Below are 14109 nucleotides of genomic sequence, written 5' to 3'. Positions count from 1 at the left end.
TAGCAGTATATTTTTCTACCAATAGTAATTTTACGATTGCCGTTTTGATTCTAATCCGTTAATTTTTTCCCTTAGGTGGTATCATGGAAAACTTGATAGAACTATCGCAGAAGAACGCCTCAGGCAGGCAGGGAAGTCTGGAAGCTACCTTATAAGAGAGAGTGATCGGAGGCCAGGGTCCTTTGTTCTTTCATTTCTTAGCCAGACAAATGTTGTCAACCATTTTAGGTAAGTCTTTATTCCTATTATGAGGCTATATAATATAGCTATTTTGCTGTAATAGTCATAAGTATACCTGCTTTAATAAAGGTGAATGACTCAGTGACATTTACATAATGGAGAAGGAAATTTGTTTTCAATTAAACGATTTAAGTTTTAGAGTAGATATTATTGAATGTTTACATTTTGGTTTAAAAACAATATTATTACTAGTGTCACTGTGCTAATCCCACATATAATCATCACTTTTAAAGTATAAAGAATTGCAAAGATACTTTGAATGGTAAAATAGAAATAAAGGAAATGTATACTTTTAGACTAGGGAGTAACAAAATACAAGAAACAGTATTTAAGAGTCAAGCTGTGTGCCTTTAATTCATTTTATTTCACTCTTCTGAAACTCTTTGCAAACAGTCATTTCAATTAAACAGGCATGTAGATTTTCAAGTACAGGTATCAAAGTCTGCATGTGCACGTATATTTACGTATATTGTATTCAATTTCATTTTTATGAGAGACAGTGAAAAAAATCATCTAGTGTCTATAACATTAACTGATAAAAATGTTTGTATATTTTTGATCTTTAGATTTGAAAATAAGCTTTAAGAATGCTATTATACCACATGTAGAATGTGAAATTATTATTACACTCTGTAAATATTTCAAGAGATCTGTAAGGTACTTTTAGCCAGAGAAAATTTGTTAAAATAGTATTTAGTCTTAAGTATGGAAAGTGGGAAGAGATATCCGAGCCTACAAACATTTTAATGAATTATGTAATTGAAGTTTATAAGTCAGATATGTATTTCATATCAAATGCATACATATGTATTTTTAAAAGAAATCTCAAGTAACTTACATATGCTGATGGTATTAATAAGCGGTATTTTAATACAGGGATGCAGTTAAAGGAAAAGAGTATGAAAATTATGGTTTATAATTCCTATGGAAATTGGTCTTCAAAACTGACTCTAAAGGTGTTTGTTAATTCTGTATTTTTTTTTCCTGTACCAATAGGATTATTGCTATGTGTGGAGATTACTACATTGGTGGAAGACGTTTTTCTTCACTGTCAGACCTAATAGGTTATTACAGTCATGTTTCCTGTTTGCTTAAAGGAGAAAAATTGCTTTATCCAGTTGCACCACCAGAGGTAAGTAAAACTTGAATAAAATATCTTTCAAAACTTCATTGTTTCGCTCTACTGATGGGGTTAGCTCTTGTTCAATTTCCTGTAATGTTTATTCTGGTATAATTCAAGAGGTATATGTTGTATTAAATTTTAATTCTGATTGTAGTGTCAGAGCAAAACTGACCACTTCTTTAAAAAACAATAAAAAGTAATTTTTATTTTGTATTGAAGTTATTTTATATAATACTGTATGGTGATAGCCTAAAACATATTGTTGAATGAATGAGGAGTAATTACTGATATCATAGTGCTACTGCTGAAGCTGCTGCAAGGTTCTGAAAAGCCTTCTCCATCATCAGAGAAAGGTTAATTTGTATGTTCTGTGTAGTTTATTTAAGATTAAATGATAACTCACATTACTTGGAAAAAGTATATTGGGTACTACTGTTAAAAGAATTTGTATAAAAAGACAAACATTTCTAGGCTTCGGATGTTTAGAGTCTCACTAAAAAATAGTTTGAATGATCCTGTGGAGTTTATAATTTGGATTTTTATTGGCTTTAACTTTGTGTGGACATACCTGATTTTATTTTGACATAAAAAGGTTATTTATATTTAGTAAATCAATTTTTTATGGTTTCTAGCCAGTAGAAGATAGAAGACGTGTTCGAGCCATTCTCCCTTACACAAAAGTACCAGACACTGATGAAATAAGGTATTTTATAATATATTTTCATTTATAGGCATTTGAGACAGGCATGTGAAAGACTTTGAAAATTTATTGCTTTTGGACTAAGAGGGTTTTGGAGTTGAGGAAATAGCAGGCAGCAAGGCAAAAGTGCTTTTCATGTTGAGTCCATTGTTCCTGTACTCCTGTGTTGGCTTGTCAGTCCACGCTGGATTTGGATGAGTGGCCACAGTGAAGATGATAGGAGAAATATCTTAGCTTTTATTAGGCTATCTCTAACAAAGTAAGGAGAGTTCTGCTATATTCTATACTCTTTTTAAATTTTTCTTGCTACGTGATATTTATGTCCTAACGGTAAATGGTACTCAAATGATGATTAAACTTCTATTTTACATCACGGGTGAATAATTTTAAGTGTTATTAATGGTATAGAACTATAGAACATGATAATATTTTGTTTTTATTTTTATATAGTTTGATTTATATATAATTTGTTTTTAGTGATTAATGCATAGTGTTACAAAATTATGCACGGGTAAAGGATCCAGTCAAAGTGCAAGATAGACCAGTAGATCTTACTGGAATGTGCACAGAAAATTCATTGATACATAGCTTTAGATTCTACGTTACAACTAACCTTCAAGAAAGTACTACTTGCTGAGTTTTTGGTGTAATATCATAGAATATCTCTATCTGAAAGGCTGTTAAAATACTCATATCTTTTTCACAACTGCATATTTGTGTGAAGTCAGATTTTCTTCATTTGCTTTTAAACAAAAAAAATAGCAACACATTGAATGCAGATACAGATAGGAGAATCCAGCAGTTTTTAGTTAAGCCAGACACTGAGATTTGCAAAAATGTACGACAATATTCTCACTGAACTTGTAACAATTTTAATTATTTTCATATTCTTTGTTATTATGTAATGGGGTATATAATTATTTTTAAAGGGATTAGTAAATATTTAAAAACATTTATATTTTAAATTCTAATATGGTAAATATAAATAAATGTAATCCATATAAATAAAGGCCTTTTAGGATATCAGTTTTTTTTGTTTTTTTTAAAGATTTTATTTTTTCCTTTTTCTCCCCAAAGCCCCCCGGTACATAGTTGTGTATTCTTCGTTGTGGGTCCTTCTAGTTGTGGCATGTGGGACGCTGCCTCAGCGCGGTTTGATGAGCAGTGCCATGTCCGCGCCCAGGATTCGAACTAACGAAACACTGGGCCGCCTGCAGTGGAGCGCACGAACTTAACCACTCGGCCACGGGGCCAGCCCCCTAGGATATCAGTTTTTAAGAGTATAAAGGGGTCCTGAGAGACACCCCCAAAACTGAGAACTACTGATCTAGTTTTAAGATAAATTTAAGATGAAAATTTAAACAAGAATTAAAATGTATAAATTTTGATTTGATGATATAAATGTGTTTGAAGTTATTAGTCTTTTTGAAATTTGTATATACCTGTGAAGTTTTTTCTTTCAGGTAAAAACATCTGAACGTTAATGAGATTTAATAAAGCACTTTAACTTCTTTTTGGGAAAAATGCAAAATAATACAGAATGAATCTTATGATTATGTTGTTTGTTCTAGTAAGCTTTTTATTTTGAATTTTTTTGTTTTTTATGCCCTAAAAAATTAGTAGTAGAGCAACAGAAATGTGCACAGAAGATAATAACAGCATAACAGAAGTCGAAATTAAAAAAAAAACCTCTTACAACTGCTTTTGATCAAGAAATGAAATTTAGTTGAAATGAAACATTTCCCATTTCTTTTTTACTTATTGTCCATACGTACTCCCTTTTTACTCATTCATGATTGTTTTCTTTACTTATTTAGGTAGTTGGTTCTAGAAAGGAATAATTTATTTGGTTAAGTGGTAAGTCTCTTGCCATTTAGCTAGTGAAATATTGGTCATTCTTATCAAGGGTTGTAGAGTAAAGATAGAATGCAGTATTCTGTGTTTATTCAAATAGAGTGCAGCTAAAGTGTTGGGTACAAGTTTTCTATTCTTGAACTTGTCCAAGAAACAGTGAGACTTGAGATATTTTAGAGAAAAACAAAGTTTTCAAAGGTATGAGAAGAGGTTTACTTAATAAAACGTTGGTCTGTGAATATTAAGACTGAAAGGAAAATTGATTAAAAAATGTAATAGATATGGGTATAGATGTAGGGTCAATGGTAGCAGTCAGTCATTCTTGAAAGCTTGAGGCGTTTCTTCAAACCTAAAAGGAAAAGTTCAAGGAATTGCTGATGGTTTCATATTGGTGACATACATCAACAACTTATTATCAACAGCTTATTTCTCCTGTGATTATGTGGAGGTTGAAAACATCTGCATTCCAATAAAAAGAAACTAGGTCGTGTGTGCATCCCTCTACTAAGAAACTGATAACAGAAAAGCATGCATGTGTTCTCATAATATATTCCTGTTGCCGCTTTCAGAGAAAGAATGTTATGTGTTGAATCATGGATGTCGGAGTAAATGAAATAAACTCTAATGAGAAAAAATGTTAATTCTCATAAGCATCTGCCTGAGAAGGCTAATTGTGCTTATTTAAAATAAACTTTTTCTAAAGTAACTGTATCTTGTATATGCATAATGAATTAATTATACTTATTTTATGTTTACAATTTTATATCTAACCCACATCTGAGAGAGTAATAACACTGAAACTGAAATTTTTAAGTTCAGTTTTCTTGGAGTTATACCCCAAAACCTGTAATACATGTACAATTACTGTTTACGAAAATCCCAATTTGAATCTAACAATAATACAGTGATATAGATAGTGCAGCTATCATTATTAAGCCTATTTTGCATATAAGGAAATTAAGATTCAGATTTTTAAGTGTCTTCAAAATTTTACATGTAGATAATGCCAGAAACAAGACAAAAATCTAGGATATTTGACTTTAATCCTTTGCATTTTACAGTATCATATTATCTGTGTGGTACATGATTACTTAAATTTCTGTGTTTAAAATTTTTATTTAATTTTAGTAACTTCATAATTGCTATTTTCAGTTTCTTAAAAGGAGATATGTTCATTGTTCATAACGAATTAGAAGATGGATGGATGTGGGTTACAAATCTAAGAACAGATGAACAAGGCCTTATTGTTGAAGACCTAGTGGAAGAGGTGGTAAGTTTTTTTTCTTTCTTCTCACTCTCAGAATTCTAAATATTGTGTAAAATTTTGGAACTTGTCCGTAATCAGAGAAATTAGCTATGAATATATTTCTTTTATGAAAAACCTCAGTTCATAAGTATAAAGAATTTTCACCAAAATGCATTTACTGTTAGTAAATACTATTTATTTGTAAAGAGCATAACCAAACTAGCCTGTTTTAATTTGTAGCTGCCAATTTTCAGATTTCATGAGTTTCTAAGAATTAAAAATGTATTAGCAGGGAAGCCACCCTGGTGGTGCAGTGGTTAAGTTTGCACGCTGTAATGTGGTAGCCCAGCGTTCACCAGTTTGGATCCCAAGTGTGGACCTATGAACTGCTGGTCAAGCCATGCTGTGGCAGGCGTCCCACATGTACAGTGGAGGAAGATGGGCACAGATGTTAGCTCAGGGCCAATCTTCCTCAGCAAAAAGCAGAGGATTGGCAGCAGATGTTAGCTCATGGCTAATCTTCCTCAAAAAATAAAAAGTATTAGCAGGACTAGCCCCGTGGTGTAGTGGTTAAGTTTGAATGCTTTGGCAGCCTGGGTTCACAGGTTTGGATCCCAGGTGCACACCCAACCATTCGTCAGCCATGCTGTGCCGGCAACCCGCATAGAAAGTAGAGGAAGATTGGCCACAGATGTTAGCTCAGGGCTGATTAATCCCATTCAGCAGAAAAAAAAAATTATTTTTAAATGTATTAGCATCTGTGCTTATCTGTATCCCTTTTTGTTTTCTTACTCTTCCTCATAAATGATGTTATGTTGAACTGATCATGGAATCTCAAATGGTTGCACATATTTGTTTCAAATTCCTTGTCTCCCAAATATATGTATAATTTTCTAGTAACATTGGGAAAACTTAGTTATATTACACGTATATTATCACATGGTTTTACGTTTTGAGTATTCCCCTTGTTTTCATTGTCATCACATATTACGTTATCAGTCATCTTATCACACAGTATAAATTATGGCATTTTTAGATAGTGGGTCAGCCTTTAAGCAACATTTGCATCGCAGAGACAATAGTCAGCATCACTGAAACATTATCGAACGTTATATTACAATCTTGGAATTCACCCTTCCCTTTCAGATTTGTTCAGCAGGATGGAATGGTTTTCTGTATTTTTTACAATCCTCAGAGCTATTGTCTTTAATATGCCACGAACCTGCCAATATGCTGACACCTGTGCTCTGATGATTGCTCCAGGAAGATGGCAGTGGAGAATAGTTTTCTCTGCTATTAATTCTCTTGTCTGCCTATTCTGGCAGCCAGATCTTGATATATAGAAGTAAAACACACTGAAGAAAAGTGGGTGGAGTTGAGGAAATGGTATGATACATTGCATACTTATAGTCACATAGTTACTTAGTGCAAGAACTGGGGTTAGAACTCCTAATTCCTGGATTAGTATTCTGTATTGTATAGTAGGAGAGAGATTTATTCCATATAAGCAAGAAGTATTCAAACTGAAGAATCTGACTATTTGTGTTGGTTGTACTACAAAATTTCTTAGTTAAAACTTTTATGTTGAATTTTCTTCTCCCTGCTGTAAACCCCTCCCTCCATTATTCTAAGTATTTAAAGGAATTATGGTATAAGTTGAACTTTTCTTGAGCTCTTGGAATTCTGTGTCAAATTTAACAAGGCAAACTTTAGTAAGGAAAACCAAAAGTTATCCAATGAATGCAGAAAAAAAATATCCCAATTTAAGATAAGGAGACATGACCTAACATCAATAAAAGGAAAAAAAAAGAAAAAAGAGCACAAGTTAACAGCTCAGAATGAGCGAACAAAGTGATGTGGCTGCTGGAAATAAATACAGTCATCCTTTGTATTAGTAGTGGAATGGTTCCAAGTTAGAGTTATAAGCAGTTTTTACCTCAATATTTAGAATAATTTTTCATAATGATCTTCATTGGCACCTAGTGATTCCCTGTAGCTTGAAAAGCCATTTTGAGATTGTCTAGATTTCAGGCATTTGGATGGTGGTTGGATTTAAGGAATTTCCCACTCTGAAATTCTACTTACTGCTCTCTGAGCACATTTATACTTTTATGTCATAACTCTAGCTGTTAGCTCTGTGAGGATCTTTGTCTCTGATTCAAGGACGTGTCACTGTTGCCTAGAATAGTGTCTGACATTCATAGACATTCAGTAAATGTTTGTTGAATGAATGAATGTCTCGTGCCTATACTTCTTCCTCTTCCTTGACACTCCTGTGCTGCTGGACTACCTTGTAAAATGTGATTTATCTTTGTTGGTTCAGCTCAGATGTCGCCCCTTCTTTCACAGAGGTTTTCTGTCTGTCTTAGGCTAGGTTGTTTCCTCTTGTGTTTCTATAGCACCTTGTTAATTCTACATTCCATTACATTGTATGAAATGAATTTATTGTGTAAACCTCTTTTATAGAGATTAACTCCTTTTGTGTCAGGATAATGCGTTTTGTTTTTATGTAATTTTTTTAGCATACTGCTTTGTAATATAGTAGGCATTCAGTGAATGTTTGATTTTAGTTTGGTTAGGTATTTGGTGAGTGAGGACCAAGTTGAGAGAAGTAAATCCATGCGTAGTTAGACAATTTTTCTATTTTTTCCTTCATTATTCAATGAAAACTTGGTGCCAGGTACTGTGCTGGGTACTAGGACTATAGTTCAACAGATGTTCAGTGAAAATTATATGCCCAGCATTGTGCTAGTGGTTGTGGTGGTGGTGGGTGTTAACAAAGAACGGCTAAGATCTTAAGATGCTTACAGCCTCTGTAATGGAATGAATAACACTAGTGTGTCTTAAACGATAGAAATATTGAATAGAGTAAGGTATAGTTTAAAAGATGATGAAAGAAGGATGATGCCTTTTTCTATTCAAAATAAAGTTTGTATTTACCTTTTAGGAACTCAGTCTCCCTGAGGAGGTAGTTATTTGAGGGAAATCCTGCCTACATGGTTTAGGTTTTAACTAATAGGTCAGAAGCAGTGAGTGGAAAGGACATTTTGAGTCAAAAAAAGAACAAGCTACAGTGGTGGGAGAATGTAGATTAGGAAGTAGGTAGTTTTGTGTGACCATGGTATAGATACCCAAAGAGAATTGGTTGTATGAGTCAGTAAACTTAGACCTGAGTCATATGGTAAAGGATTTTGATTTTAAACTGAAGAGTTTCTAGACAGTAGAGAAGTACTGTTAGGTTTTTAAAATTTGTTTGTTTTTGTTTGGTTTGATGTTTCTTAATGCAGGGCAAAGTTGCACTTGAAACCCATGAAGATACCCAGATTGGAGTGGTGGGGTGGGATGGGCCACAGAGGGCTGTCCTAGCTGGGCTACTGTAATCGTTTAAGAAAAGGGAGGCAAAGGGCCTGAATGAGAGTAATGGCAACGAGGGGAGAAAAGTAGTAAGGGAGAGGGTTTGGAAAGACATTTCTTGAACAGAAACACCTTTTCTTGTATACTCATAAATAAATATGAAGGGCAGGGTGGAAACATGGTAGAAGATGTTTTTGATTAATTTTAATAAAGATCAATAGTTAATTATATAAAATATTGTCTTAATGTCTTCCCCTTTAGGGCCGGGAAGAAGATCCTCATGAAGGCAAAATGTGAGTTTGTGTTAATTATTAAAAGCAAAAAATATATATTGTAAACCTGCTAATTGGAAAACTTTGGCCAAACAATATTTCAAAGAAAATTGATACTTTTGGGGCTGACTTAAATTTTTTTTTTATTTGGCTCAGGAGTTGCTATCTAAATATTTTCTTAAGGACCTAGTGATAAAGTCTTTCTTTTAAACAATGAAGGAGGCTCATACCTATAGATACAACTCTTATATCACCAAACTGAAGACTTTCTGATAAACATTACATTAATAACATTATGAATGCACAATTCCTCGCATTTTTCTCTACTTCCTTGTTGATTTATTCATCATCTTTCTTGTTTACATCACCACATCTTCTATATATTTTATGGTTCAGTTTTTTGGTTTTTTTAGTCAGAGAACTTTTCCCTAAGATCATAGTTGTAATATTAATAAGATTCTGCAAGTACTTTGTTTTCATAATCTTTTCAGGCTGATTTTAAGTATCTTATGAGAGCTCATTCAAAGACCAGGTGTTACTGCACTTACCGCTTGCCACATTCTTCTCTTAGACTCCAGAAGTTATCAGCTGTACCCAATAATTCTTCTGGGAAATCACTCCATCTGATATTTCAGCCTTGCTCTCATTTTATTATGGTTCTTGAAGATCTGTTTTGCTGTCCTTCTCATCCCTCGTGACATTTATTTGTATATAAGTTTTCTTTTAAAGACCTTAACTCTTAATCCCAATTCTGTTGTACTCATAGTATTTTAATAGACTGTTCATCTTCTAATATCTTTTCAGTCGCACATTTTTCCCTTACCATCCTGTCAGCATTTATGGATGGAATTTGTCTTACCTCTCAAGTGTTTTCTTATTCTTTGTTCTAACCATTAGAACATAGAACCTTAAACTGAGTACTCCACTTTCTGTCACCTTATTTAGTTTCCCACCCTTCCTTAAGTGGAACGCATGAGTTATTTTCTGAGTTCATTTTCCTTGTTGTTCTATGTAGCTGCAAAATAGGCTCGGTGAGTGAGACTGTACCTTGTTGACTGTGTTAGTTTGAAGCCTCCCCACTACCTGTGTCGGGAGTTACGAATTCTACTTCGTGCTTGGAGGAGGCATACAGATAACGTAAGCAAGTGAAGTGGGTCAGGTGTGTCTGTTCCTGTTTTTCTCAAATTACAATAATCTTGATCTTTCTTATTTTCCTTCTTGGATAGAGACCGAGGTACATGGAACTATTTCCTTACTGTAAGAAAACAACCCTGCAAGCGTGGGGATTAAATGGCAGCTAACATTAACTCTTTGTATTAGGGAAGACTGCAGGAAGTTGAAAACTAGAAAGTAATTGCCTCCAGGAAGGTGACTGCCCTGTCCAACTGATGTGTGCAAGAATGGGAGTCTAGTGTTTGTGAAATCTTGATTTTCCAGAGAAGCTAGAAATTTATATTTTTCTCCCTATTTAAAATAATACCATAGATTTAAAAAGAAAAGAAAAAAATGTACCAGTAAATATTTAAAGCTACATCCACTTTTCTCATAGTGTAAAGTATAAATCCCACTTTCACTGTGAAATCTTTAATATCATTGTGATCGTTCCATTTTCTGAACTTTATAATTTTCTACTCATTTGGTATTTAGCATAAGCTAAATTTGCATCGTTGGTTTCTTTTCTGTATTTGTCAGCTCCCTCTCATTTCCTAAGATGGAAACTGGCAGTAAAGTGTCGTCTGTGACATCCACAAGTACCCTTTGAGGCTAAACAGTCAGTGTAACTTCAGTTGTGTTTCTTTCTGGCTCCCTATTTCCATGACACGGGTACCAAGTCCTGATCATTTTATCTTCTAAAATGTTTCTCGAATGTATGGCTACTTCTCAATCTTAAGCAACCGTATTCTAGTTCGGGCCCTTTTCATCTCTCACCAGGGCTGGGTGTAGCAGTAAGCTCCATGTTGGTCTCCCTTGATGCCTTAGTCTCCTCAAATCCTTTTGTCCAGTAGCCAGAATCATCTACCTAAAATGCATTATCTAACTATCACTTTTTCATTTAAAATTCTTCGGTGGTCCTCTGCCATCTTTGTCTTCGCAGAGCCTCGAACGGTCATCTCATCTAGCTCTTGTGTCTTCCCTTAGTCCTGTCTCTTGTCACTTCCAGTTCTATGCTCTACTCGCCAGTTTGCAGACCTTCACATGCTGCGATAGTGCTGTTTTTCTCCTTTGCTCAAGCTACTTCCTAGGCCAGAACTCCCCTCCATTGTGTTTCGTTAATTCCTATTCTTACTTAAAGACTTAACTCATTTATCATTCTTTCCAAGAAATCTCCCTTTATGTTTTCCCTGACACACTCTACCGAATTCGTGCCCTTGTCTGTTATTCCAGAAATGCCCTCAGTGTATACTTATCACTGCATTTTATCATATTTTCTACATTGCTTTTATATTTATACAATATTTGTGTCCCTTTTTCTTATTAGAATGGGGACTTCCTAAGAGAAGAGACTCATTTCTATCATTGGTGGAAACCCTGTGCTTGAAATATATACATTTTACACATAGGTAATAAATGTCTGAATGAGAAAACTCAGATCTAATCCTTTCAGAAACGATATTGTCAGTTTGTTCTCTAAACCCCATTTGTTGCCACCCCCTTTGAATTCCCCTTTTTTCTTTTATTCTAGCTGTAAAAATACACAATTGGCCTTCTAAGTCATCTAATCAACTCTCCCCCAGAATACAGAAATCCTGTTGTAGCATTTATAGTAAATGGTCGTAATTTAGACTATTAAAATGCAACATGGAACCTCACCACCTTTTAAGGCAGCCTGTATTGCTCCAGTTACTGTATACTTGCTTTATATTATTCGTAATTTGCATTGGGAGCCCCAGGAAATCTGAATTAGGGAGTTAATGGTTAGAATAGAGTTAAGGAGAGAATTTAAAAGTTTAAGATTTCATTCATTTGAAAAGGTAAAACAGTTATATTTTATACTTTGACCAGTGGTAATGTGGATGATTTAAAACCGTGTGAACAGCCTTTAAACTTGGAACATTGGGCTTTAGAGCACTTGTAGGTTTAGTCTTGTAGTATTTTTACTTTCCAACTTGTTCTTTAAGCCACTATTAAAAATAGTTGTAGGGGCTGGCCCGGTGGCATAACGGTTAAGTTCACATACTCAGCTTCAGTGGCCCGGGGTTCACGGGTTCAGATCTCAGGTGTGGACCTAGCACACTGCTCATCAAGCCATGCTGTGGCAGTGTCCCACATACAAAGTAGAGTAAGACTGGCACAGATGTTAGCTCAGGGACAATATTCTTCAAGCAAAAAGAGGAAGATTGGCAACATATGTTAGCTCAGGGCCAATCTTCCTCACCAAAAAAATAAAATAAAGTAATTGTAGGCCCTAAAAATAGATGGCAAAGTGGTAGAGAGGTGATCTGGGGTTGTCAGCTTGGCATTAACATGTGTCAATCAGCAAGATAGATAATAGTCCTTTAGGTCAATGAAAGGAGGTTTTATGTAATTTAATTACTAGTAATTAATTTTTAAATCAGCTATGTCATTTTATTTTAGGGTAAAATTTAAATCATTATTATATGCAGTGGATCTTGACTGTAATGGCATTTATAATAATTTATAAAGGCTTATTTTAAGTATACAGAATATGAAGTACTCTAGCAATCTCATTTGCTAGGCCATAAGCTCAAGTAGAGATAGGAATACTAAGTCATTCTTTTCTTTCAGTTCTTGATGTTGGTTTCTACTCTTTCTCATCACTCAATCATATTTTCTGACTTTCAGTAAAGTATGTATCAGCCATGTTGATTTTATTTGAAGAGAGAACTTATCACATATTATAGGAAAATTTACTTTGAGAGAAATATGAGAAAAATTAATTCACTATATTTTTTCTGGGCAGTTCTATAGTGGGCTGTACTTGTACCACTCTTCCCTCTCAATAAAAAGAAAAGAGAATGCTAGCTATGATGTGGGTATATAACAGTATGTCATTATCAGAATTAAAATCATTGCTGTTTTTGTACTGGTAATTAATATGGAAATTATAGTTCATACTAGATAGTTGTTAATTTTTCTATATTTTGTTGAAATTATACGTTGAGAAAGTGTTGTAACAAATGTAAAAGGAATGAGATAATTTGATCAGTTGCATTACATTTATCTCATTATGTCAGCTTGAATTAAACTTATATTTTGTTGGTTGTTTAGTTTTGATCCTATAACAGCAAAAAATACTTTTGATTTACATATTTAATTTGTTCTCTTTTTAAGATGGTTCCATGGGAAAATTTCCAAACAAGAAGCTTATAATTTACTAATGACAGGTACTTGTATATTTACTTGCCTTTTCTAATGTCTTTATTTAAAAAGAACAATAAAAGAACCAATCATTTATCATATATTTTGCCTTTAGCGTTCATTTGATATTTATGCGTATTGTAATTTCTTGCCCAGTGCAGAGACACTGGTGTTTTTTTGTTTTTTCATATTTTTAGTAGAAAACATAAGTGTAAAATTCATCGAAGTGTGTTTTGCTTCTGCCCCAGACCCCTGTCCTCTTCACTAGATGAGAGTTTTTTCTCTGTTTCTAGAAGTTTTCTGTGTGTGTATCTCACTTCCTCACCTCTGCACACATGCACTCCCAGGAACATGCAACACACCTTTTTCATGTTAGGATATATTTTGGGAGATCATTCCATATCTGCATATATGAATTTTCATTATTCTTAATGACCTGAGCTTTCCCTTGTATAAATACCATAATTTGTTATCAGCCTCCTATAGAGGAATGTTTTCATTTTTTTGCTGTTCAGCTGCAGCAGATGTTCTTGCATTTATCTTTGTGCACTTGTGGAATTATAAAGTTGGACCGTATTTAAAATATATTAATTTTGACATTTCCCAGAACTTTGTGGTTATAGTATATGCAAAGTAAAACCTGATTTTTGTATGATGGGTTTATTATTTAAAAGAAAAACCATCCTGTCATCATGTATCCTAACTAAATATTTAAGACTGAATTAACTTAACTGCCAAATATCTCTTCAGTAAACCATGCCTTATGAGGATCTGAGACAAGTTTAAGCCGTAATTTGTAATTTAGAAGTCTTAGTTCTTTAAAAAGAACCGGAGTTCAATAGTTTCTGTATATGGTGAATAAACTACTGCTTATTAAAGATGGTATCTCAGATACTGTCTTAAGCCCCAAGGCATTGCATTTTAATGTAATTAATACTTTGCTCTTTTGAAAGATTTGAGGTAGTTTTAAAAATGTTCAGTTTTATTGTGAAGATGTAGG

The 14109-nt window shown here is 33.9% G+C and overlaps 1 protein-coding gene across 1 annotated transcript in view; it reads left to right on the top strand.

Moving 5' to 3' along the window:
- RASA1 (RAS p21 protein activator 1) overlaps positions 1–14109 on the top strand; it is a 101752-nt gene that overhangs the window by 46778 nt on the left and 40865 nt on the right. Inside the window, exons 2-7 of the mRNA XM_023618035.2 lie at positions 76–228; positions 1237–1372; positions 1996–2066; positions 5070–5187; positions 8779–8810; positions 13083–13135. Of these exons, the coding sequence (XP_023473803.1) occupies positions 76–228; positions 1237–1372; positions 1996–2066; positions 5070–5187; positions 8779–8810; positions 13083–13135 (563 nt within the window). The remainder of the gene's footprint in view (positions 1–75; positions 229–1236; positions 1373–1995; positions 2067–5069; positions 5188–8778; positions 8811–13082; positions 13136–14109) is intronic.

Source organism: Equus caballus, chromosome 14 (assembly GCF_041296265.1).
Source record: "Equus caballus isolate H_3958 breed thoroughbred chromosome 14, TB-T2T, whole genome shotgun sequence".
NCBI lineage: Eukaryota > Metazoa > Chordata > Mammalia > Perissodactyla > Equidae > Equus > Equus caballus.
Note: the sequence above shows the minus strand (reverse complement) of the source record. Positions and strands in the feature narration are given on the sequence as shown.